General features: G+C 52.7%; 2 protein-coding genes across 7 annotated transcripts in view; both read left to right on the top strand.

Moving 5' to 3' along the window:
- Positions 1-26,694, top strand: part of BTNL2 (butyrophilin like 2) — a 1,264,829-nt gene that overhangs the window by 902,488 nt on the left and 335,647 nt on the right. The window lies entirely within an intron of this gene.
- Positions 6,632-26,694, top strand: part of LOC144929336 (C-type lectin domain family 2 member D-like) — a 124,425-nt gene continuing 104,362 nt past the window's right edge. Inside the window, exon 1 of the mRNA XM_078848645.1 lies at positions 6,632-6,644. Within this exon, the coding sequence (XP_078704771.1) occupies positions 6,632-6,644 (13 nt within the window). The remainder of the gene's footprint in view (positions 6,645-26,694) is intronic.

Genomic DNA, 26,694 nt, shown 5'->3' with positions numbered 1-26,694 from the left:
GGTGAGTTCATTGGGGGCCTCAGAGGAGAAGGAGTTTGATCAACCCCGGAGGGAACGATGGTGCAAGACACTCACATAGTGGAGAAGCAGCTGTGGGAGACGGTGAGGAACCTGTTCCTTGGATATAGGGGAGGAGCAGCTGCGGGCGATGTTGGGGAACCGGTCCCATGGATAAGGTAGGAACCTTTTGAAATCCGGATTATATGCTCTGTTGGAACCTGGGGATGCCCACAGTTACCCTGTAGGTATCGGACAGGAACAGAGCACGGGAGGTACGGTACGATGCACGCCCCTAGAGTGTATTTTAGTAAATTGGAAGATATTTGGATCAGATCCAATGACTACGGGTAAATTAAAGCGATTTTGTACAGTTGACTGTCCTCAGTACCAATTAGAGGACCAAGAACAGTGGCCTCCCAGAGGATCACTAAATCATAATACAATCCTCCAGTTTCTCCTGTTCTGTCAGCGAACGGGGAAGTAGAATAAGCATTCGTATGCTTACTTGTTTATAACCTTATAGTCTCATACTGATATTTTACAATGCTGTAATTTAACCCCGATTGGCCCTGTAGCAATTAATGTCAGTCCCCGGATCCCCACCCCAAATGTAATGGCAGATCCGGTGTCTCCTTCGGCCCCTACACCCACACAGAGCGAGGCTCTAAGTAAGATTCTTAGTGAAGCTCATAGTGGGGTTCAGGCTCCATCTGCTGGATTATACTCGTTACTTACCAAGACTAAAATCGCCCCTAATGCAATAGAAAGGACAAGCTCTTACCATGCAGGTCTATACTCATGCATCTTTTAATCCTATGGACCTGGCCGCTTTCAAAGCACAGGCTGGAGAATTTTCTATCAACCCAAGCAAGTTGGTATCGGTCTTTGAGGGATGTCTTAGCAGCTACAAGCCAGGCTGGGATGATTGTAATGTCCTTCAGCAAACATTATTGACTGAGGTTAAACAAGAACAGGTCATAGCTAAAGCAAGGAAAAAAGCGAAAAGGCGATATGACCAAGACCGTAACAATGTCCCGATCCCAGATAATCAAGTTCCTATAAAAAATCCTAGGTGGGACCCAAATGACAATCAGGCTATGACCCACCACACCTTCTATAAGGAGCTGCTACTGTATAGACTCCGTCATGCAGCTGTCAGACAGAATAATTAAACTAAACCATAGAAGGTAGTGCAGGATCCAAAGGAAAGCCCTGGAGCTTTTTTGCAGCACATTCGAAACACGATCCAACAGTATACCAATGCAGATCCTAATAATCCACAAACTGAGGCAATTATTAAAGGAGTATTTACAAGCAGGGCAGCCCCCGACATTAAGAGAAAGCTACAGAAAAAGGAGGATTTGATAAGTATGACCATGGCACAGATTTTAGAAGCAGCAAATCAAGTGCATAGTTTAAAAGAAGAAAAAAAAAAAAAGCAAGTAAAATTAATGGTAGCGGCAGTGCAGGCAGGCACGAAGAAAAGTAAACAAAAAAAAGGGGGCCGTGGCCACGGACGTCCAGGCCCGCGAAAAAGACGACTGGGGCGCAATCAGTGTGCCCTGTGTCGGCAAGAGGGACACTAAAAAAATAATTGCCCAAACAAAAAGAAAAGGGGAAGTACCTCTATGATGGCGATAAAAAAACAAAAATAAGGGTGTCAGGGGAAACAGATCATCCTACCCCCGGAACCCCGAGTAAAAATGCGGGTGGGAAATGAAGAAATAGATTTTTTAGTCTCCTGAATTTTGTGGGACTCCAAGGATATCGGGTAGCACGAAGTAAGGCTCAGATTGCTCTCCCGCAGGTACAGTACCTCGGGTTCTACATACAGCAGGGGGAACGCCAGCTTTCAAATAAAAAAATAAAAGCCATATGCCAAGTTCCTATCCCGAGTAATCACAAGCGGCTCAGAGCATTTCTGGGGATGGCAGGCTTCTGTAGAATATAAATCCCAGAGTTTGAACTATAGGCTAGACCCCTGTACGACTGTGTAAAAGGAGCAGACCATGACCCCTTTCATTGGACCCCAGAGGCTGACAGGGCATTTAAAATCCTAAAAAACAAGCTAATGGAAGCCCCGGCTCTAGGTCTGCCAGATCTCTCCAAGCCATTTCAGTTGTATGTACATGAACGAAAGGAGGTGGCCCTGGAAGTACTCACACAGCTGCTAGGAGCATGAAAACGTCCGGTGGCATATTTTTCGAAATAACTGGACCAAGTAGCCAAGGGCTGGCCAGCGTGCCTGCGGGCAGTGGCAGCCACCGCCCTGACCCTGGCAGAAGCAGAGAAACTGACACTAGGGGGAACAATACAGGTTTTTACACCACACATGGTACGCGCTTTACTGGATGTTAAGGGCGGCCTCTGGCTCACACAAGCGCGTATGGCAAGATACCAAGCAAAGCTCTTAGAGAACCCTGAGGTCACGCTGCAGCCTTGTCCATCCCTTAACCCTGCCACCCTCTTACCAAAAACTGAGAAACAGAAACATGACTGTTTAAAAATCATAGATGCCCAATATTCTAGCCGCCCGGACTTGAAGGATGTGCCCCTCCCAAATGCAGATTATGAGTGGTACACTGATAGTAGCAGCATGGTAATAAATGAGCAAAAAACGGCGGGTTATGCTATTGTAACCCTCAGTGACACCGTGGAAGCTGAAAGTTTGCCCGCTGGGACCTCTGCCCAGTTGGCTGAGCTAGTGGCCCTGACCCGTGCACTCGAACTGTCCAAAAAAAAACCAGGTCAATATTTTCACTGATTCCAAATATGCTTTTGGGGTGCTGCATGCTCCTGCTGGCCTGTGGAAGCAGAGGGGAATGCTGACAGCCCAAGGCTCCCCAGTCAAGTATGGGCCCCAAATCCTCCGGCTTCTAGAGGCAGTGCAACTCCCTTTGGAAGTGGCAGTGGGACACTATAAGGCCCATCAGAGGGAGGATCAAGATGTGACCAGGGGTAATGCCAGGGCAGATAAAGAGGCAAAGCATGCTGCCACCCTGCTGTTCCCTCAGACTAAAAACACCTATATGCATGCCCTTATCCCATCAGTGGGGAAGCTCCCGACCCCTCAGTATTCTGGGGAGGAGAAACAGCTCGCTGACAAACTTGGTCTCCAGGAAAAGGAGGGATGGCTTCATTCCCCAGAAGGGAAAGTCCTCTTACCAAAGGGCCTAATTCTGCCAGTATTACAAAAATTACATCAAACCACTCATGCTGGCAGGGAGGCACTTATCCAAGTAATAAAAAAGTACTTCATAACCTCCAGACTCGGAGCCCTAGCTGCCCAAGTACAAACAAAATGCCTAGTCTGTCAAAAGAATAACCCCCAATCAGGACACCCAGTACCACCAGCGGCCCTGGAACCCACTCCAGGCCCCGGACGGGTGTGGCAAATAGACTTTGCTAAGTTTCCCCGGACCCAAAAGTTCAAGTATCTCCTTGTCATAGTAAATGGATTCAGCAGATGGTCAGAAACCTTTCCATGTCTCAATTGCACTGCCAGGACAGTGGCTCTCAAGTTTGTTAAAAAGATTATTCCTCCCTTTGGACTTCCCCAGTGAATAAAATCTGACAATAAAACACACTTCACGTCAAAAATCGTCCAAAGCATCTCAGACACCGTACAGATTCCCTGAAAACTCCATACACCCTGGAGACCTCAAGCCAGTGGGGTAGTGAAGTGGATCAATCAGACCCTTAAGCAACATCTCTCGAAAGTATGCCAGGAGGCCTCCCTACTGTGGCCTGATGCCCTGCCCCTAGTTCTGCTCCGCAGCCGTGCTCTCCCAAAGGGTAAATTAAAGCTCAGTCCCTTTAAAATTATGTTTAAAAAAACACGGCCTATAAATAGTACACCGCTTATGTCAAAAAAAAAAGTAAAAATTAAAAAACAAGTTTCTCTCTCAGTATATGTGTTCCCTGTCTGCTGTTCTTTGTCTCTTCACAGGTATGCTAAGGATTCCCAGCCTCTACCCTTGGACTCACCCATCCACTCCCTGCAGCCTGGTGATTCAGTGCTTGTACGTACCTGGAAAGATGAGCCCCTCCAGAAAAAGTGGAAGGGTCCTGCTGGTCTCCCACACGGCAGCAAATGCCGAGGGACACAAGAATTAGATTCATTATACCCAGCTGAAAGACGTGTCAACCCCCCCCCCCCTCCCGCCCCCCGGCTGAAAGGTAGACCGTGCATTCAGCCCCCTCCAGTGAAGATCTTAGACTAAAATTACTATTTAAACAGCAGCCCACCAAAAAAGCAAAAAAATAAATAAATAAGTATATTTTATTCCCCCTCTTAGCCATGTGCCTAACCGGTACTGCTGTTTCAAGCATTGTACCCGTAGATACCTGGCTGGCACTGGCCCAGAGTGCAGTGAACGCAACGTCGTTCTCAGAGAACCTTATTCTCAGAGACTAAGGCAGCAGCTCTGGCCTTTTCTTTCGTTAGTATCCCTGGGCTTGTGGTGCATAATTACCACGCAGTAGAGCACCTTGCCTGCACAGTGGCAAAGGCCATTAATTTAACCTCAGCCGTCCTGGCCCAACTCTCACATGAGTTAGGGGAAGTACGTCAGGGTATGCTACAGAACAGGCTGGCTGTAGACTATTTACTTCTACGCCATGGTCACCTATGCCAGGAGTTTGCAAGCATGTGTTGCTTTAATATAACAGATGCAGAGCCGTCCGTAAAAGCTGATTTCCAACGCCTAAAGCAGCTAGCAAAGAGCATTCATCAGCAAACCAGAGAAAATTAGCTAAGCTCTCTATTTTCTAGTTGAAGCCTTTCCCCGTAGCTAAATAAGTTATTTAGCCTATTATTTAAGTTTTTTTTCCTGTATGAATCATGTTATATTTACTATGTTATATATAGTCCTGGTAAAAATGCTTATTTTGCATAGTTTTAAAAATCTTAATTTTATGCATAGCCCGCTAGTAAGTAAATAAAAATAAAAAAACTCAAGCAATAAAAATAAATAGTCTCAAAAAAAAAAGATCCCGGCCTGGGGGAGCCCTAGCAGAGGGGTTCATTCCCCGATACTTACTCATGACCGTTGCAGCAAGGGGTCCTTGTGGGGTGGGAGGAGGTGCCACCCCGCTCTGGCTGGCTGGCTTTGGAGAGATACAAGGGTGAAGAGCGCGGTGAGGAGTTGGTGCCCTGGGAAAGAGGTGGAACAAGAGTAGGGGCTAAGGGCCGAACAGGGGTGGAGCATCTACGGGGAAAAATAAGTCAGTGCCCGTGGAGGGGAAGGCCGGGGGCTCTGTTCCACGAGGGCTGAGCATGTCAGAGCAAAACTCCTGAGCAGCGTCATTGTGGCCTCCCCCTGAGTGTCCCTGATTCCCCAGGGTATACTGCATTTCCCCGGCTCCTTCCCTTGCTAGGTGTAATTTCAGAAAATCACTCTCCTGTCCCTAACTCCCACAGCCGCTGTGTATGAGCCACTGCCAGGCCTCTCTAGATGGGCTAACATCTGGATCCTGCCCAAGCTGGTTCTATCCCACGTGGCCAATTGCAAGTGACCAAAAAAAAAAAATCACAAGTCAGAGCCCCCCTGAAAAACGATTGTTTTTAAAGTCTCGTTGGTTTTAAGCCAACAAGTTTGGGTTCTGTTCTCCAGCTCCTGGTGTTGGAGCCTTTTGGGGTGGGGTCACCTTTTCAAGCTTTTCTCCCCATCCAGGAGAGCAAGATCATGAAAAACTTCTGCCAAGAATGGCCAACCCCGCCAAAACCTTCTACCAGCACCGGAAAACAGTTAGTCCCAAATTGGGGAAGAAACAAAACAAAAAACCCCACATCATCCAAACCATTTTTGGTTTTTGAATTTTCCAACAAAAAATTGATTTTTTCCTGTTAAAATGACACTTTCCACAAAAAATGGTCTTTAATCGAACACCCAATTTTCCCTAGCACAAAATGTTGATGGAAACATTTCAGTGTATTAGTTAAAGTTGCTGTGAAATCCCCACCTCCCCATACCTCCCTACCAGCACCAGCCCCAGCACCTATGGGGCGTGCAGCTGTGCAGCCTGCCTGGCTGTAGGGCCCCTTCCCTGCCTCCCAAACAGCAGCTGGAGCCAGGGAGCCATCGGGGATCCCCACAGGGACTGGCTTCACCTGCTGCTGCTCAGCTCAGCCCCACAGGGTCAGCATCAGCCTCTCCCCATCCCTTTCCTGGGCAGAGAAGCGGCAGTACCTGGAGCTCCGCTGCCCTGAAGATGCCCCACGGGCTGCGGTGCCTTGGCGCAGGGAGAAGCTGCTGGATGCGGCTGGGCTGGGGGTGAGCGCTGGGCTCGGGAACCTCTGGGACAGCCGGGCGGTCGGTTTGCGGGGCTGGTCCTGCTCCTGTGAACACAGCGCGCTTCTCTCCAAGGGGAGCTTGAACAGGGCCTCCAGCCCCAGCAGGAGCAAGCGTCTGCAACAGCCCCGGGGACCCAGCACAGAGACACCCCCGACCCCAGTGAGCTCCCCTGGGGCAGCAGCAGCCTGGCCTGAGGGGAGAGAGGGAGAGAGACACAGCAGGGGAGAGTAATGGGATAGTTCTGGTTTTGCACCGTGCAGCGAGGGAGAGCTCAGCTGAGCACCCAGGGCAGGCAGGGTGTTAGGGCAAGGGGCTGACAAAGGAGGAACTAGAGAATGCCTGAATCCTGTACAATCCTCTAGTAAAGCTCAAATCTTGACCGCCTCAGGAAGCAAAGCATGGCTCGGAAAACTCTCCTCCCATTGCAAAGCCATTCCGGAGTTGTTAAATGAATCTCTAACCGGCTCTGTTGATCGTCTGGTGGAACTGCCCATGCCCCGTTTACACCACCAGCTTACTGCGCTTTCGTAGAGTCAGGTGACGGGGGGCTGGCCTTAGCTTTTGGTGAAGTTGCCGCCGATCTCGCCCGTTCCTTTTGCGCCTCTGCCATGCCGTGGGTCGGGGTGTTTCTGGGGCTCTTCCTTCCAGCCCGCCCCTCTGGGTTTTTGGATGGCACTTCAGGGAAGAGATTCCATCTCCCGTCTGGACCGTTCAGTGGGGCTGGAGTCCTAAGCAGAAAAGGGGAGGGGGAGGTGTGTTGTCTGGGGGTTAGAGAAGGTAGAGCTGGGGCGGGCGGGGGGGGCATGGCGGGGGGGCAGCTGCAGGGCCCATGTGTTCCCAACACCTCCGCATGCCCCTTTCTTCAGGCCCTGTCCTGCCCAGGGGCGCTGGAACCATTTGTACAGTGAGGGGGCAGAGAGCCACTGAGCCAAACTGTAAACCCTGGATAAGATGGAAACCGCTTCAAGCCGGAGGGGGGGGGGGGGGGCCCGCTAGGTCCAGCACTGGTGGTCCTGCCCATGTTGATTTTACAGAAAATATTTGGGGCTTTTTTGTCCAGTTTTTTTATTTTTATTTATTGATTTGCAAATCCCCAGCTGCTGGCTGAGCAGGCGAGACTGAGAGGCGCAGAGAATAGGGACGGAGGGAAGAGCGCGTGGAAAGAACACACAGAGGAGGGGGGAGGGATTATTTTGTAAACTTTCTTTGAATGCAGTTTAGCAGCTGGAGGCAGAGAGGATTGGCCAGCGCCTTGCATCCAGCCAGCCCCACTTGATCACAAGCAGAGAATCCCCTGGCAAGCCCCAGGTTAGGGAACTGGGGCTGCAGGGTGGGGCAGGGTTGAAGCGTGTGTCTTCTCGAGCAGGGGGAGTCGACCTTGGGTTTTAAGGTCTTGGGGCTGGGGGGAGCATGTCCTCACTGCAGAGTTAACTGGAGTTATGGACCCTGGGGGTTATAATCTGCTTGCAGAGATGTGCTGTGTAAATGCATGAGATGAAATCAGATCTGGTGCCGGCGTGAGAGGTGTGCATGGCGTGATGGGGGGTGTGTGTGTGAGTATGAGAAGCAGCCCTTGTTAATTGCACGCTGCCCACTCATGGCAGGGAAACCCCAGCACTCACCTCTAGATCTTTCTGTGATCTACCTACAGGAAGGAGCAGGTGGATGTGACACCCCTTCATTCCCTGTCTCAGGATCTTCCCAGGCCTTCCTCACCTCTGACTCCGCTCTCCCGGTTGATTGTTAGGGCTGAGCTCTGGCTCTTTGTCCGGACAAGCCCCAGCAGAAAATGCACAAGCCCCATGCCTGTAGAACGAATTGTAAGAAGCTTGGGGTCACATTCTTTTAGATCAAAACCCCCTTTGTTCTGCCACAGCAAATATCTCAAACTTTTTGGTAGCAAGTTGTTCGTTTAAAATCTTTTTGTTTAAGAAGAGTCCTACCTCTCTTCGAGCCAGCATTGTTGATGTTCCTGGAGATGTTTTGCTCAGTCATGGAATGTCGGGGGTTTAAAAAACGCCATGGTTTGCTACGAAAAAGCTCTAAAAGTCTTGAGCAGGTTTTGCAAAATAATGCCCAGAGTTCGGCTCCTAAATCCAGGTGTAAATGGGCAGCGCCCTGCAAATCTGCAGAGATCCGCTTCGTAGCCGTGGATCGTGTGCAGAAACAAATGTTGTACTCGCACAGGGCTCTATAAACGTGGCCTGATGCACAAGAGTGTGAGACCCTCTCGCTCTCACTGCAGCTGCTGAAGGCCTGGCACTTCAGTGTCCTTACAGGACCAAGAATGGACGGAAGGACATGAGAATAATTGCATTGCACACTTCCCGTTGTGCTGCCCTGCAGCAGAATTGCATGAAGTGCAATGGGTGGGGAGTGAAGGGTTGTCAAGGGGAGAGGTACCTTCAGGAACAAGACCACCTGAAGGGGGAACCGGCACCTATAACTGAGCTCCTCCTGGTTAGCAGAGCTCTGTGGTTCGTTTTCCGCTGTAGTGCTAAGATTCTTTCCTAGTGTTACATGGGGAAGATCTCAGCTGAGCATTTCCTGGTTTTCTAACAGCTGAGTTTGGGGCAGTGGCACCCCGGAAGGGCCTGGGGAGCAGAACTGCCTGTTGGTCAGCAAAAACAGGGTGGATTTGATTTTAAATCAAATTGATTTAAATCACTAGTCAGGACGACTCGATTTAATCATGGATTTCTACATAAAAGTGTATTCTTGTTGGTTGTTATAACCTTAATACATGTTCTTCACAACTCAGAGATAGATGTAGGTTTCATTTTTAGAAGGTACACACTATACATTTTTAAAGGGTGATTTATTCTGAAAACTTTTCAGATGAGTTTTACAGCTATCTCAGAAAATGAATGATTGTTTGGTTATTTCATTTACCCAAGGTTATTGAAGCAGATAGTTCCCCTCCCAATGACTTCATAAATATCTCCAATTCAACAGGTTAATCGTTAATATTTGGAGGATTTTCTTGCCAGGCTGTATATCACCTCTCCATATTTATTTATTTATTTCTTTGAAAACATTTTTGCTGTTAACAACCATGTTACCTCTGGAGACACAAATCCACAGTTTGAGAACTGCAAAACTAAACATCTCTGATGGTATCTTCTAGACTGAGCACTGAATCCCATTGGGTAGATAGAAAGATTAACCTACACAATCTATACAGAAGCCTGTGGAACCCCATAAGATTGGGTCCTTCATCCATGAAGTATTGGAACTCATTTACAAAACTTTTCTTAAACATTACATGAATATATTGTCTCATACTATAGAATTAGAATTTATCATCCCTATTCCATGATGAGAGATCTTGGAGCTAGAATGTATCTTAATTAAAACTATCTTTAGATAGCTTTTTGAGGGGCAAAAACCATTTTATCAAAAAAATCCAATTTTTTTGATTTTTTTTTTAAATCATTGATTTTTATCCACCCTGTTTGCAAGTGAATAGCAAAGGTGGTCCCAGCAGGGAGCCAGAGCGTCCAAATTCTTCGCTGGTGGGAGAGCCTGTCTGTGAGCATCTGTAAAGCATCTCACTTCAACAGTGACTGGTTGAACGATTTATTGTAAGGGACGCCCTTTCTCAGACCCTTTCCCTTTATTGTCTCCCAACCCCTCACGTCAGTCCCTGACCCAGGATTGCCAAGCCAAACTCAAACACAACTTGTTTGAAATCTCACAGCTCGCCAAGATTACCTAATTGTCCAGGTGGCTGAGCCCGTTTTCCACAGGGTCAGTCTGAGTTCAAGTCAATGCCGCAGGGCATTTCAGGCTGCTGTCCTGTCTGGTCCAGCCCAGGGGACAATATCTGATGCTTCAAGGAAAAGCAAGAACCCGCTGTAACATACATGGCTAGTTTTACCATGCTGTAAATGCAGGTGGGGAATTAATTACTGACCTCGGTGGCGTTCAGACTATGTCCTGAAGCATGGGATTGGGCCAGAGGGACAGCTAGCGCTGGACACAGTGTGTAGGGTCTCGGAGTGGGAAGTTCCTTGGAGAATTCCACTGGGTGGGAGACTCAGCTGTGAAGGGAGGGGGCGGGCAGGAGCATCTCATAAACCCAAGATTGGAATAACTGAAGTATAGTTCCTTTTACATGGAGCCTCAGCTCTCTGGAAACTCTGCAAACACTTTAACCACATGTTCAACTCCATCTGTAGGAGTAGCCTTGGATCGCAGTGGGAGGGCTCAGGTGCGTAAGTGTTTGCAGGGTGGGCGCTCAGGGCAGTCCCTGACACCAGGGCAAAGCGGATGTGACGTGCCACTGTCTGGATTTGGGAGCCTGCCTGCACACCAAATTCACTAGGTGGTGGGTGCATGACTGCAAGGTGCTGGGCTGGGGAAAATCAGCCCCGAGTGGTTATTTTGAGTAGAAAACCAGAGCCACTTCTGGGGTCTTTCAGCTTCTAATGCCCTTTCTCTTCTGCAGCTGGATGTAAGCCTATGATAAAATCCTTCTCAATGCCAAGTCAGTGCCATAAATCACTGGACTGGGTGCAGGAATCAGTAGGCGACGTTCTCTGGCCTGGGTTATGCCAGGGCTCAGACTAAATTATTCTTCCCAAAACTTTTAAAAGCTGAGCCCCCTCCTCAAGGCAAAGAAACCAATCGTGCCCCTCACCCATCAGCAATGTGTTAGTGACCCCAGCCCCCATTTTCCTGTATACATCTTCAAACCCCACCCTTCCCACCATGGCTAGCCCTTCCCCATGCTTCAGGAGACGCTGGAGGAGATGATCCTAACCGTCCCCTCTAACCTTAAGAACCTGAGGGACCCCATCTTGGAGCATCTTAAAAATCCCAGTTCCCAGAGTCTGGAACAGGGGCTGCTTTGCCGGGCTCACCTTTCTCCCTCCGTCAGGTTGGCCGATGGGGATAATGAGCCTGGAGATCTCATTCCCGCTGCTCTGAGTGCTGCCCATGTGCACTCGACCCAACTCAGCTCTTACTGTACCCCAGGAACGTCTTCATCTTCTGGGATCCTCATGGCAGCAGTGGGATGATTTAACAGAGTCCCTTAGTCATGGGGCCTTTCTCTCTCTTTTGTTTCAGAGCCAGCGTCCTGGAATCGTCTCATGGTGCGTGGAGTGGTGGGGGTGGTGGGGGTGCTGGTCTCACTATACCTATGTGGGTTTTGGAAAGGTAGAGGGAAAGTGTTTGCCTACTCGCAACTTGTCCTCAGGAAGCTGCTGACTCATCCCTCCCAGTAGCCTGGAAGTCCGCAGGATTCCCAGGAATCTGAGCTCCCCGCAGTGTGTGACAGGGACGGGGACCAGGCCCAGGGAACCAGAAACAGGAATCGAGACCCAGCCCTGGAGAATGGGGAAGGAGACCTGTTTGCGATTTCGTATCCAGTCTGCTGAATTGTTCACGTCCAGACCCTCCCCCTAGTTCTTAAAAAGTCGAAGCATTTCATTTAGACACTTTCCAAACAAACCATTTTGATTTTTCAGTTTGAAACTATTTTTTATTTAAAAATGTCCTTCACTTTTATTTTAAAAATTCAAAAAGTTATAACCCTTGAAATGTTCCTGGGTCTTTTTCTTTTTTTTAAAGCTTTTTGGTTCATCAAAAATTTGGAAAAATGTTAGTTTTGTTCAACCTGAAACCGTTTTTTTTCCATCTCTTTTTTGGAATTGCCAGTGACCAAAAAATTCTGTTGCCCAGCTCGAGGGGCGGGTGAGGATTTTGGCGGTTATATGGTGGGTCTCTAAGTCCCCTTGTTGCTCAAAGTTTTCTTACTGCAACAAATTAATTTGGGATGAGGGCAGGATGGGCAAAAGCTTCCTAAAAGTGGTGGTGGGGGGCTGCTGGCACAAAAACTGTGGCCCACCCCCTGTGCCACCCTTTCTCCTCGAGGTCCTGCCCCCTCAAACTGCCCTTTTCCTTGAGGCCCTCCCTCACACCGCCTTTCTCCCTGAGCTCCCACTTCATGCCGCCCCTTGCCCCCAAAACACTGCCCTCCCCACTCCCTTCTCTCCCCCATCATCCAGTCGCTCACACTTATGGCCAGTAAAAAGTGGTAGGCCCTGGTCTCCCCTGTTCTGGCACCCCTGGATGAGAGTGGGAGAGGATGAAGAACTCCTTTCAAATATAACTCCCCCCCACCCTCAGAAAAGCACAATTTGCCAGCAACAGCAAAACATGCACCTAACCAACACGGGCCAGTCGAGCTGTGTTGTGTGTGACATTCCCGTCTTGGGGCGGTTTATGTCCTGGAGAATGTGAACCCTGCAGGCCTGGGTGTTTCTCTGTGTAATGTGACCTCAGTGCTCCTGATGAGAGCCATTGTTTGTAAATGTTTCAGTAGCAGACATATTTATCATTCATGTACAGACAGACATTTATTCACAATTAGAACTGGTCAAAAATAGGGAGGGTGGAGAGGGTCATGAAAATTGAAGAAGAAACCACTCCCCCCCCATATTCTTCCAAACTTATTTGGAAATGTTTTTAATGATCAAATTTTTGTTTCATTTTGGTGGGAAAAACTCCACATTCTCTCTCAAGTGGGCAGAGAAATCCAAAATGTTTTTTTTAAAGAGGTAACTTTTTTCAAATGATCAATGTAATCCAAAGTGGCATTTTTAGTTCAAAGGTTGCATTGTCAGTGTAAAACCTTTTTGAACCAGCTCTGTTACTGTATAAAAAGATGAGTTTATTTTTCATGATGCATTGTTTGGGCCAGGTTCCAAGTGGCATTTCAGTTTTTGCACAGCTCTTCTCTTCTTGCATCTGCACCTCTCATAACCTGTGGCCTTAATCTTGGGCCTGGAAACACTTACGTTCATGTTTAACTTTAATTACTGCTGTGAATAATTCCATTTCAATGGGACAACTCTGAGGTCGGGTTTACGCTACAGCCCTATATCGGTGTAAGTATGTCGTTTATTTAATTTTCTTTCTTTTATATGTGAAAGTTCTTGAGAGGTTAAAGCAGGTAAAATACATGAACAGGTTCGGACAGTCCGAGTTTGTCAGTGCAAAGTGACAGCAGAGATGTGGTATCTGCTAGTTTTCCATAAGTCTCTCAGGGTTACCCAGGATAACTTTGGGGATCTCAGTCTTGCATCGGGAATGTTCCCTGAAAGTGTCCAAACAGTTTAGAGCTACAGAACCATTTCCTGGATCCATTCTTATAGCTGTCTTCCCCGGAAAGCAGTCTGGCAAGAGTTCCTGTCAGCTCATTGCTAAGTTATCTGTCAAAACAGTAGAGTTTTCACGTGCCTAAGTAGCCCCTGGAATCAGGGTGAAATTATCCTCCCTGCCACCACCAAAATTGGAAATCGTGCCCCGGAGTGCACGGTACCCTACCGTGCTTCCCCCATAGGAACTGCATGAACAGGCAACTCTGCAAGTTCTCTGCATGCCTCTGCAAGTGACCCCCATGCCTCTCCATTGCCTTGGCCACATGTATCCTGTCCCCATGCCGGCGGTAAAACCAGAAAAAGAGGGAAAGAGCTCACCACTGCGACCACCTGAGGGAGCTGTTGGGTTGAGATCAGCTGGTCAAAGCAGGCAGTAGGGACAGAATCTGAGACTTGAAGCTCCTTGAGTGACCTCTGCCCTTTCTAGACCTGCCCTTCAATCAGACACAGTGATTGTAAAGTTGAATGTGATAGTAACTAGACCCATTTGAAACCCTTCACCACACAAGACAAAGCCCGTAGGATTCATCATGAACTATTTATTTCTCCTCCCCTGGCTCCCTGCAGCCACCAGCCACCTTGGAGCTTTCTCTATCTCTCCCAGGCTGGGCTCACTTGATTGCAGGAGATCAGCGGAGGGTCCAGCTTTGCTCTTTCGCTTCCATTCTTCACGTCTTTGGGTGGCTGCATTGGCAACTGAGCAGCCTAATGGAAACACTGAGTCCTCTGTCTCGGCAGGCAGGCCCAGCCGCCAAAGCCAAAGACTCCCTGAGAACAGGGGGATGTTCGCCTGAACTCTCAGGAGTGGAGGCTGGGCCCATAGGGTAGGGTTACCATATTTGAACTTTCAAAAAAGAGGACACTCTGAGGGTGGGGGGGGAGTGGTAGCCCTGCCACCTATCTACTCCCTCCCACTTCCTGCCCCCTGACTGCCCCCCACAGAACCGCCAACCCATCCAACCCCCCCTGCTCCTTGTCCCCTGATCGCCCCCTCCCAGGACCCTGCCCTCTATCTAAGCCTTCCTTCTCCCTGTCTCCAACTGCCCCCTCCTTAGACCCCTCCACCCTAACTGCCCCCCTAGAACTCCAGCCCCTACCTGTCCCCTGAGTGCCCTTCCCCCTATCCGCACTCCCACCCCCTGACAGACCCCTGGCTCTCCCACACCCATCCAACCACTCCCTGTCCCCTTACTGCCCCCGCAGAACCCCCAACCCATCCAATCCCCCTGCTCCCTGACCCTGACTCCCCCCCGAACCTCTGCCCCGTCCAACCCCTCCCGCTCCCTGTCCCTTGACTCCCCCGACACCCTTTTCATATGCCCACCCCCTGACAGGCTCCCCCCAGAACCCCTCATCCATCCAACCCCTCCTGCTCCCTGTCTCCTGACTGTCCCTTGGGACCCCATGCCCCTTCTCCAGCCCCCCCGGCCCCCGTACCCTGCTGCTCAGAGCAGTGTGTCTGGGGTGCGGAGCCAGACACAGTGCCGTGCTCCCCCACAGAGCGCGCAGCTCCCCCTCCGCCCCCAGAGTGCTGCATTGGGAGGGAAATCCCGGCCCTTTGGAGAGTTTTACCAATTCCTCCCTGAGGGCAATTTAAAACACAAAAAGCCGGACATGTCCGGGAAACTCCGGACGCATGGTAACCCGACCACAGGGACTTCAGGATCTGCAGCTGCTGCCACCTGTATGGTGAATCCTCGGACTCGTCACCAAACAGCTCTTCCCCATTCTGCAACCTGGCCCCATGGTCTGACCGTGCAGGAGAACAGAAACCCTTTGGGACAGCAGGAGAGTCTCCTCAATGCCGCACTCTTCGCATGGCTTCCCGCGGTCATCGTGAAACACGACTACCCTGCCCCCAGGAGTCTCTCAAGGAGCTGCCGGCACAGTCACTGGGCACCCACTCGTAATGGTCTCGGGCAGTGGCATTGCAGAGAGAGCTGAGCAGACCGTCCCTTCTGTGACTTCCTGAATTGCTGCCAGGACGGATTCTCCTCTGCGCTAGGGAGAGTCCCCGAGGACAAGCAGCTGTGGTGGGGGAGGGGGCAAGACAAACACTCCCCATGAGCCCTTGACTAGCAGGTAAGCAGGACTCTGGGAGCCAAGGCATCGGTGTGTCTTGCTGGGAGAGCAGAGCTGGAGAGCAGAAAAGGGCATTGGAGGAATTGTAGAAAAGTCATTGTCATGGCCGGGTCATGGGCAGCCAGACCTAGTGGTCAGAGGCAGAGTCCACACTCACAAGACAGGAGTCGAGAGTCAGCTGGGTCAGGACACTGGAAGAGCAGAAGCAAAAGACCAAATTGTGTTCAGAACCTCAAGTCAGGTGAGTCACCCTGAGTCCAGATACCAGGAAATCAAGCCTGGGGAGTGGGAGCAGGAACAGCCAACACACGGTCCAGAGCCGGGGAGGTTCTCGGCTGTTCAGACAGCTTCTTGTTCCTGCTGCTGGTTTAAGGAGGTCCCGGGGGCCGATTAGCTGCTCTGGGACTCTGCCAATAGGAGCTTCAAACTGGGTCTGGACTTCGTCAGTCCTAGGTAAGCAGTTTTTCGTAGGCTTCCAGGTGGCGTGCTGGAGGGTGGCTGCTCCCAGGAACCCTGCAGACCCGGGTTAATGACCCAGGGGTCAGGACAGTGAGTGATCTCTCCCTGCTCAAACCTCCTGCACGAAACAGTCTCCAGGGTCCCGGGCGCATCCTCTGAGAAGAAAAAAACACAGTCATGAGGACAAATAGGCTATGGAACAGGAGCCCCCTCTTTGTTGCAACAGCCCCAAGTGCCCAGAAGAGTGGACGGTTCTTACCTCCAGGAGATGCCTGGGATCTTCCATCTAAGCCTCAATGGGACCCCTGTTGCTTGGTCTGACAGGAGGAGATCATCTGTCCCCACTGCTCCCTGCGCTGGGCTGGCTGCAGCACACATCTTTTTAAGAGGCTGGGCCAGAGAGATGTTACAATCAGGGTCCAGGCACCCCAGAAGGATAACAGAGGGTCTGAAACCAGAAGACGAAGCAATCAAATCAGCGGATTCGACAGAGAAGTTTTCTACCCTACAGGGACATCAAAGAAGGTCTGTTAGGAAAGCTGAGATGTTAGTCTGGAAACTGCTAAGGCAAAGAGTGTGACTTGTTAAGATTCAGTTTTAGTCACTACAAAGTGTGTTGTGTTTTGTTTCTCTCTTTGAAATTTGTCTCTTTCTCTTGCTTAGTATCACTTAAATCTCTTCTTTGTTACTATACTTCCCAAACCACCTCAGTGTTGTGTGTTCGAGTGAAGTGTGATTCTCCAGCCTACCCAACAGGCTGAGCTGTGCCCTGTCTCTCTGAAGGTAGCGAATAATTTCTGAGCGGTGCTGGGCCCAGAGTCCAAGGGCAGTTCACCAGACATCTTGTGGGAAGCACAAGAAACCAAAGGAGCAGGAGAGATTCCGGCCCCACTGACCCATGGGAAATTCCCACAGAAGAGCCTACCCAGGGCTCTAAACACGGCCACTTTGGGTGTGTACCAGAGTTCACTCACTGCTAGATGCTGGCCAGGCCTTGTGTCATTGCTTTCTCGCTGGGCTAGCAACCCCGCTCATACTCACTCTTGCAGTTTGTTGGCTGGGAACTCAGCCCTCCAACCAGGTGACTGTCCTTTACTCCACTCCTTCCTGGGTCGTGCTCTTTGCAAACAAAGTCCCAAAATGTCTTGAACAGAAACAAGGCCTTCCACCCTCGTGGGGAGTTCTTCCTCAGCCTGATTTCGGTTCGGCCTGCCCTTCTTGGGTTTCTATGGTCTTCTATGTCCCCTTCCTTAGGGACAGTGAGAGAAGCCAGTCCTACCCTGGACTCCAGGGTTTGGCCCAAGGCCATCTCCTGAACAGCTCGCTCTGCTTCTGGACTTTTGCTGCTGTTTTCCCTTGTTTCCCCTCAGGTGGGGCTCACTTGGTCATCAATTTGGCCTAGCCCCAGGCTAGGCAGCCATAGGCCAAGCCACCCTGTTAGATACCCTCCTCCTTTAAATCCGGTCCAGCCCGGCTGACAGGTTTGCTGAGGGGATGGTGAAACCCCATTGCTGATCAGAAGGAGGTCAGAGTCTGTTCCCTACGAGCTGAAGGTCCGTTTGTCCTGCTGCGGCAAGTGGAGCTGGAGAGCGGAGATGTTAGGTGAAAGAGACTGCATGATGGAGTTGGAGACTGAGGGACGGGAGCCTCCTCCCAGAAACGCTCCCAGGAGAACAGGTTTGAGGAGGAGTTCTCTGGGGAGCCTCCTGCTTGGAAAAAAAAAGGGTGGCACACTGATGAAGATGTCTCTGTCCCAGGGATGGGGGAAGCTCCCACCCAGGCTATGCAGCAGGGATCCCATTTCTCCCCCAAGAAACCCATTTTGCCCAAAGAAGTCAATGGCTCTTACCTCCAAGAGGGAGTGGGCTCTTCCCTCTAGGCCTCTTTGAGAACTACTACTGCTTGCACCCATCTGGGAGGCTGTCACACACCCCAGGACCTAGAAGACACGGGGGGAGGAGGCTCCTCTTCATGTCAGACTCTGAGAGCCCAGAGAAGGGCCAAAGGAAGAATAAAGGGCAGGAGATGAAGCTAGCCCGGAGCCTCTGTCCCATCCTCACCTCCTCAAAGGTGGAGCTTCCTGAGCTTCAGTTGGGCAGACAGTCTGTAGCCCTGACGCAAAGGTCCTTCTGCGCCATATGGGGCAGGAAGATCTCTGCCTGGGAGCATGGGAAATGGGATGGGGGTGAGATCAAGGAAAGAGGGGAGGGATATGGGTGTGAGGGAAAGAGCTCCTGCCCCAGATGAAGGTATCTGGGGGGCCGTGGGAAGGACACAGCTCCACAGAGAGGGGAGAGAGTTCCTGTGAGTGCCAGGGGCCTCCATTTCTGCTTCCACTAGTCCCCCATTTATAGTGAGACACAGCAGTACCTGCAGCAGGGAGCGGGACTTGCTGAACAGGGAGGGGAACCTTGAAGAGCATCAGATGAGCCACAGCCCTTGCAGCGCCTCGGGCATCTGGTGCAAGTGCCGAATCATGTGAAGCTGGCCCATGACCTTGGCTGTGACATCCTCATGCTGCAGGGGAACGAGAACATGTCAGAGACTGAGACACTCCCCAGGAATCAGGGAGGATGAAGGGCACCTGGAACCAGCACCATCATTTCCACGCAGCAGCTGCTCATGTCTGAGTGGTAGATTCACCCTCCTGACCCCCAGGATGGAGGCTTGCTGTCCTCTCTAGTGACCTTCAGTGCCAAACCCCCTCCTTGTAGGGTGAGCTCCTGCCACTTCCCCATCAGTGCCCCTGACAGCTGTTCCACCTCCAACCCACCTGGGGACACCGCTCAAGTTCGGAGGACCCTCTCTTCCACCCCTACCTCCATCCCCACCCAGGTAGGGCAGGGAGGGGGCTCTAGAAGGGTGGCGGGGGGTGGGAGGGATTCTGGCAGCAGTGAAGTGGAATGGGGAGAGCTTGAGACCTTTCCCCAAGACACCCCAGTGACAAAACCTGAAACCACAGGATGGCAGCCCTGGTGAATGGGGCAGGTCAGCAGCCCCTGACGACTGAATCCTCCCAATCTCTCGAGAGCGGGTCCAGCCCTACCAGCAGCAAGACCAGCTTTCCACGCCCATGTGCCTCAGTCAGTCACCATCACCAGTCAGTCCTTGGCCTCCCAGGATGCCAGGGATGGGAGCAACTCTCGATGGTGGCTGGGGTGACATGGACACTAGGCCATGGGGAAATGGGTGCAGCTCTGTGGGGCAGGAAAGGTTCCCAGAGGGCACTTAGGGGACTCTCCTGTCCTTCCCAGGAGTGATAGCAGAGCACCACATCCTAAGAACAGAAGTCCATGAAGGCCAGAAGTCCCCACTAGGCTCCTTGCTACCAGGCCAGCAAATGGCGAGAGGATGGGAATCATAGAATCATAGAATCATAGAATATCAGGGTTGGAAGGGACCCCAGAAGGTCATCTAGTCCAACCCCCTGCTCAAAGCAGGACCAATTCCCAGTTAAATCATCCCAGCCAGGGCTTTGTCAAGCCTGACCTTAAAAACCTCTAAGGAAGGAGATTCTACCACCTCCCTAGGTAACGCATTCCAGTGTTTCACCACCCTCTTAGTGAAAAAGTTTTTCCTAATATCCAATCTAAACCTCCCCCACTGCAACTTGAGACCATTACTCCTCGTTCTGTCATCTGCTACCATTGAGAACAGTCTAGAGCCATCCTCTTTGGAACCCCCTTTCAGGTAGTTGAAAGCAGCTATCAAATCCCCCCTCATTCTTCTCTTCTGCAGGCTAAACAATCCCAGCTCCCTCAGCCTCTCCTCATAACTCAATGAGGAATGAGGCCCTGGGTCCCACCCCAAGCTTCTGAGTCGATTGCAGCTGCTTACCGTGTCCCCCATCAGTTGCTGGGCTTCCCCCAGGAGGGAGTAGACCAGCACCAGCCCAGCCTGGCTGACACGCAGCAGGGGGTCGTGGATGGCCAGCAATGCTGTCTGTACGAAGGATCTTCTCTGCCCGACAGAGAAGAATTTTTCAAAGACCTAAAACCAAGAGGACATGAGGCTCGAGTAGATTGCCCAGAGCCAGCCTCCAAGTCCTGGTGGTACAATGGCGTCTAGTGCCCCAAAGGGCGGGGAAGAGAGCTGCTGTGGCCAAGGCAGTTCATTCCCCAGGAGGCTTTCATAGAATCATAGAATCGAATCATAGAATCATAGAATATCAGGGTTGGAAGGGACCCCAGAAGGTCATCTAGTCCAACCCCCTGCTCAAAGCAGGACCAATTCCCAGTTAAATCATCCCAGCCAGGGCTTTGTCAAGCCTGACCTTAAAAACCTCTAAGGAAGGAGATTCTACCACCTCCCTAGGTAACGCATTCCAGTGTTTCACCACCCTCTTAGTGAAAAAGTTTTTCCTAATATCCAAATTTCAGGGTCCCAGGGTTCAGGGAAGCCCCTTTATTAAAAGGTCGCAGATGCTGAGGGACCAAAGCCTCCAGTGGCTCTTTCGGGAAGGCAATTTATGGCAGGGGCCAGGATGGGCTGGAAATGGATCTCTAATGTGTGTGAGCAGGCCCACTCTGCTGTTCAGGGCACAGAGACGACAGGGGACTCTGTCTTGCTTCCAGCAGAGAGATCTCCTGCACCTCAGCGGCTAGAGGAGTGTGCGTGTGTTGTTGAGGGGAGGAGGGGGTTGGAGCTGACAGACCAAAGGTCTCTTCCCCGCAGCTTAGTGATTTCTCTCCTCGCTGGGAATGGCCTCTGCAGCTCCTTGGTTTCTTCAAGGGGAATCCAACCTGCAGCCTGACAAGAACAAGGAGACTCCTGGCCCAGTCCGAGTGTGGGACCTTTGGCACCAGCGTGTCCCACTGGTTGCTGGATGAGGAACTGTGAGCTGGAAATAAGGAGCAGGCTCTTTTCCTGTCTTCAGGAGGCCTCCACTGCAGGGAACCCAGCCAGCTACACTCCCTGAGCTGTGTCATGCCCTGGCACAGTGCCCTTACCTCCCCTACTCTGGCTGTATTCTTGTAGCCTAAGAGCCTTCTGTCCTGGTGCCAGTCATAGCACCAGAGATCCTCCACGTCATGTATGGTCAGACCTGGAAGAGAGAGAGAGAGAGAGAGCGACTTTTCTCCTCATTCTGGTTGCAGTTTCTGTGTCCTTCCAATCCCATTGGTGGCTCCACAGTGGAGTGGAGAAGAACAGAGGCAGAGAGAGACTTGTCCTCCGGCTGGGGTCAGTCTGAGAGAAATGGTCTAGGGTCCCATTATCAACATATGGTCACTCTCAGTCCCCTATTGGGTTCCGTGTCCCAGCTGGGTTCCTTACCCTTCTGTTGGAGCAGCAGTTGGTAGAGCCGGTAAGTCCCCTCCCTGGCCTGCCGGCTGATGTCCTTGTCTGGATCGCTGACAAATAGAGCCAGCTGGGCCACATGGCGACCCATCTGAGGGAACTCGGCTGAGATCTAATGGAAGGGAGAGCAGAGGGGACTCCATCAGCATTTTCCTCTCAGTTCCCTGTCTGCCCTGGGCCAGAGGGCTCCTTCCCCTTAGCCCCTCTACAGGAGATGCTGGGGGAGAGGAGCTTGAGATCGAACCTTCATTTGCTCTGCTGCCAAGGGAGCCCGGGATGCCAAGCAGGGGCTGGAGCATGGTCCCCTTAAAGGCCCAGGGTCAACACTGAACCAGGACAAGAAGAACTTGACTCAAGCTAGCTCAGTCCTGCTCTGACTCTGCCTCCCCATGAAGAACCCTCCGAAGCCACAGCCCCGGCAGCAGCAGCAGATCCTGCAGCCCGCTGGAGCCAGCCCGCCTCCGCCTGGAGCCAGCAAGCTGGGCTCGGAGCTCACTTACGTCAAACTCAGGGAGAGTGACTGTGTATCTCAGCAGGGCTGTGCTGCTCCTGATGGCCCTGGCTCGCTCCTGCGACACCCTGGACACGACCCAGAGGTTGACATGCTGTGGGGAAAGGAGGCAGGTCAGACTCAGTGGCCAGCTGCTCCTGCTTTACAAATGAGCCCCCCACGCCTCCAGCCCCAGGGGCCTGAGACATTCTGCGCAGGGGGAAATAGCTGAGTCCTTGATGGCAGAGCTTTAGAAGGGGATTCTTTCCCCCAGGATGCAGCTTGTACCCTTCAGGTCACAACTTCTCCGCATCTCTCTAGATTGGGACAATCTAGGGGCTGGTCCCATCCTCCCAGAATTCCTGATTCCTGAACAGTTCACCAGAAAGAAGACTGAACCCTCGGCCCTTCCCTGCTATGCAAATCCTTGGGGGGAAGTAGGGAGTGACTGAGAGCACAATCCCCCCAGGAATTTCAGAGCAGATCAGAGGGAAGGGCTGATTCCCTGGGGCCCTCCTGTTTCTCTAGGAAGGAGCATGTGCCTCTTCTCTGAGAAGTAGCTCCCTAATCTCATGGGCTCTGTGTGTTGGAGGGGAGGGGGAAGGGTGGATTTTCAGACTCTCTCTCCCCAAGACAGCCAGGAGCCCTGTGCTTAGTGCTCAGCAGAACCAGGCAGAGCTCTGGCTTGGAGTCCCAGCTCCTTCCTCTGTTCCTCAAGAAGGAAGGACCTGACACTACATTGCACTCACCCACCAACCAAGGACGGCCCACTGGGGACCCAGCTAGGAGGACAGAGTAGAAAATGGATCTTCCAGTCTCTCCTTACCAGTCCCCCAAAGAGTTACGGTGAAATGGGGCTCACCTCCAAGATGAAGTGGAGCCTGTCTGTGTCTGGGGACTCTGCCAGCAGGTTCCCCAGCATGGCATCCAGGACCTCTGCGATGACTTTCTGCAGAGTCTGCAAAGCATGGGTCAGAGTTAGGGAACCTGGGCCTACACCTGCCACAGGATGGGAAGAGGGGTCTCTGGGAAGCACTGGGGAGACTCCCAAACACATCTCCTGGCCTCTCTCCTTCACATCCCACTGCAGGCAATTTGCAAGAATTGATGACCCCTGGACCTTTAATCCATGAGCTTAGCAGGTCTCTGCAGAGGGCCTTGTAGGCAGAAGAGTAGGAAACAGCCAAGTTGCTATGGATGGAACCTGGGCTTCTGGGCCAAACACGGCTTAGGAAAGAAAGAAAGAAAGAAAGAAAGAAAGAAAGAAAGAAAGAAAGAAAGAAAGAAAGAAAGAAAGAAAGAAAGAAAGAAAGAAAGAAAGAAAGAAAGAAAGAAAGAAAGAAAGAAAGAAAGAAAGAAAAATCCCCCAGGGAGGGGTAATCTCTTCCCTGCTGGAGGGAAGGATCCAAGCCTGCAGCTTGTTCCATCTCCACTACCCCACCCTTAAATCTGGAGCTCCAGCGAATCAAGGGAGTAGGGACCAAGGACTACTCTGGAAGAGGAGGAGGATGGAGGAGGAGGTACCTGGATGGCGGTGGAGTCCTTCTCCGTGCCCAGGGTGAAGACGGAGTGAAGGGCAGCTCGCAAGAGGTGGGTCTCTAGGGCTGGCTCCAGGGCAGGTTTCATGGTGCTGGCAAGAAAGAGGAGCTGTATTAGACTGTGCAGTACTGGGTGGGACTGTCGCCAACACAGACACCAAGCCACAGGGATAGAGGCACAGGCTGGCGAGAATGGAAACCGAGGCACTTCGCTAGGGAATGACAAGGCCAAGGTGTCCCAGACAGACAGTGGCAGGACAGGAATAGCTGCTGTTCCCTGGAGCCTGCTGCCCCTCCTGTATCGGAGCCCGGGAGTGAGCCCCTTCCCAAGGCCCCTGTCATGTTATGGGAGTGAAAAGAAGAGCCCCGCCAGGAGAGAGTGACCCTCCCCACCCCACCATCTCTGCCAGAGGCGCCACTCTTGGGAGGTGACTTGGGAGGGACAGTGACGGTGACTCCCAGCCTTGGGCCTGAGCAGCACTGGGGTGAGGGGAGCCGGCAGGGTGGGGGGGTGGGGCTGTCTCAGTACCAGAGGTAGCCCACTGCAGCCAGGGAGTGGGCGAGGACGGCGCTGGGTGACGAGTCATCGGGAAGCTCCTCGATGAGCTCCTGTGAGACGTGAAAGAGACAAAGGAGCGTGTGAGATTCAGGCCCGACTGACGCCTCCCAGTGAGGAGATGACACAGCCAGTGCCCCACATGGCCAGCAGGATCCCCCACCACCTCCCGCTCCTCCAATTCCTTCCTGCCCATCCGACTTGTCCCCCTTCTCGGATTCCTGCCCAGCTCACTCCCAATCCCCTTCTCTCCTCCTCCCTGTCAAAACTGCCCCCATTCAGCCCCATCCCGACGACTGAGCTGGGACCATGAGATTCCTTGTCCCCCACTCTCAGCTGCCCCCCAGCCCCACAATTCTCCCCCTCCCTCCAGCTGCCGTATGGCGTGTCTCACTCACCACGATCCTCTTCACCACAGCCGCCTTGCAGCAGCGCGGCTCCAGCGTGTCCTCCCCTCTCTCCCGTGCAGCCAGACATGCGGGGTAGATGGCCTGAAGGAACAGGAGCTGCTGCCCCTCATCCTGTACCCACCGGGAGTGGGGTATAGCGAGAGACAACCTGTTAAGGAGGGACCTTCCTGCCCCACCCACACCAGCTCCAGGGCTCAGGCCTCAATGGGGGATTGTGGGGACCCGCCTATTGTCCAAATCCCCCCCCACTCCTACACAAGCAGGATCAGGAACTGGGACAGTGCCTGTGGGGGGAGATGACTTTGGCTGTTGTGGGACACCCCCATCTTGGGGGTCCCACATCATGGATGTAAAAGGGTCCCATTGGGGGTGGTGGATCAGGAGGCACAAGACCCTCGGCAGGGGGTGGGGATGCTGGGAAGGGGCAGGGCAATCTTGGTTCCAGCCCAGTGGGGAACATTTGTACCTTATCTCTGCACTGGAGCTGCTCTCGGATGACCTTGAGAGCAGCTTCATCTTTGGCCACGTCCACCCCTTCCTCCTGCTCCGAATCCAGGGGGGTCCCTGCACCAGGGAGGGAAGGACAGGGGCGTGGTGGGCAGAGCAGGATTCAAGACCCCCCTTCCCACCTCAGGCACCCAGGGCAGATGGGGCCCCAAACCTCCCTCTCAGGGATGCCTTCAGCCCCCAACAGCTGCAGAAGCCCAGAGAAGAAACCCCCCTCCACTGGCCAGGACTCCAGGGGAGGTGCCGATTCCCCCGGCCCTGGAGCAGCAAGGACCAAAGTGGCAGCAGCTCTTCATGCCCCCACCCCCAGGTCCCCGTGCGGAAGGGGCAGCTGTGTGATGGCTGCTGCTGTCCGTGGGGTTCGCGGGGCTCAGGCCAGACACCTGGGCTGAGACCCGCCCCCCGTATCCCTGGGAGAGCATCTGGGCCCAGGGTGTTCACATCCCGTCCTCAGCCCTCCCGGAGCCCAGCCCGGCTCCTCACCTGGAACAAAGCAGTGGCCTCCATCGGCCTGGCTGCTGCCAGATGCCCAGGTGCTGCCACTGTCCCATGCTGAGCTGCCGGTGCTGGGACAGGGACCTTCCCCCTCCTGGCCTGCAGGGGCTGGAAGGTCCTCAGAGACCGGGCAGGGCGATGCCTCCTGATGGGAACGAGGTCTGGGCTCCTGGGGCCGCTGCTGCCCACACAACAAGCCCCAGAGCCACCCTGCCCGGCGCCCCTCCTGGGCTGGGTCCTGTCTGCAAAACCGCAGCCTGGGCCAGCTCCATTGGGGCCTAGTCGGGGCCTCTCCCAGCTCGGCGCCTGCGCCGGGAGCCGGGGTCCTTTTCCAGAAGGCCGGGCACTTCCGACGTCTGGCCTGGATGGGACCTGCTTCCCCGCCAGCAGGGATGCAGGGGTTGCTCTGCCCCTTGGGAAGACGGCAGCTGCTTCCCTCAGGCTCTGGGGCCACCTGCAGAGCCTTCCTCCGCAACATCCGCAGGAGCCTGGCCATCCTGGAACCGAGCGGGGAGCAGGGGTGAGACTGGGCTCAAGGCAGCCTTTCACTCCTGGGCCTTTTCCGTCCCTCCTCCTCCCTGCTCCAGCCACAGCCGCCCCCTCTGCCCGCACAGGAGTGCAGGGAGTGCCATCTACACACACGGGCAGGAGTTCATTGCATGATCCGCTCCCAACGTTCCCCCTCGTAATCCCTGCTGCTGCAATAGCCAGGAAGTCTCATCCTTTTCCAGCAATGAGGTCAGTCCCAAAGACCATCGGTTACTCTGGAGAAGCAGTCCCCTCCTGTCGTCCCAGGCCACTCTCCCACCCAGGCTAGAGAAGGAACAGAAGCCAGGAGTCCGGACTTCTCCTGGGAAATCATTCCTCACATCAAAGTCACAAAGGCCCTCGGCACAGGAAGCACAGAGCCCTCCTCATTCCCCATTGATTTCCAGGCTCAGCAGCTCACAGGGTCTGGTTCACCTCAGAGACTCTCAGCCTGGGGAAGGGTTGGGAGGGAAGGGCTGGGAGGGGAAGGGCTGGGAAGCCCCATTGCTGGAACCTTTCCAAACACACTGGAGACGGCTCTGGAGAAGCCCCTGCCTGGCCTAAGAGTGAGGGGCTCTTGGGGGCTGTTTGCAAATGAAATCCCCCTTTGGAGATAGTCTCTCCCCCAGACAGAGAGGGGAACACACCGAGGAACCCGAATGCCACTCACGTGCTCTCAGTGATGGTACAATGGATGGCGGATGTTCAGGGTCAGCAGACGTCCCTCACCCTCCTCCTCACTCTCCAAGCCCAAGGCAGGCTGGAGAGGGTGGTGACCTCAGGAGTTACCCTGCCCAGCCAGCAGGCAGGGTGATGACACGAGGGCGATCGACTGGCTGTGAAAACAAGAGTCTGTCTGATTGCCA

Source organism: Lepidochelys kempii, chromosome 14, assembly GCF_965140285.1.
Source record: "Lepidochelys kempii isolate rLepKem1 chromosome 14, rLepKem1.hap1, whole genome shotgun sequence".
Taxonomy (NCBI): Eukaryota; Metazoa; Chordata; order Testudines; family Cheloniidae; genus Lepidochelys; species Lepidochelys kempii.
The sequence above is the reverse complement of the archived record's forward strand: the minus strand, read 5'-3'. Positions and strand labels throughout refer to the sequence as shown.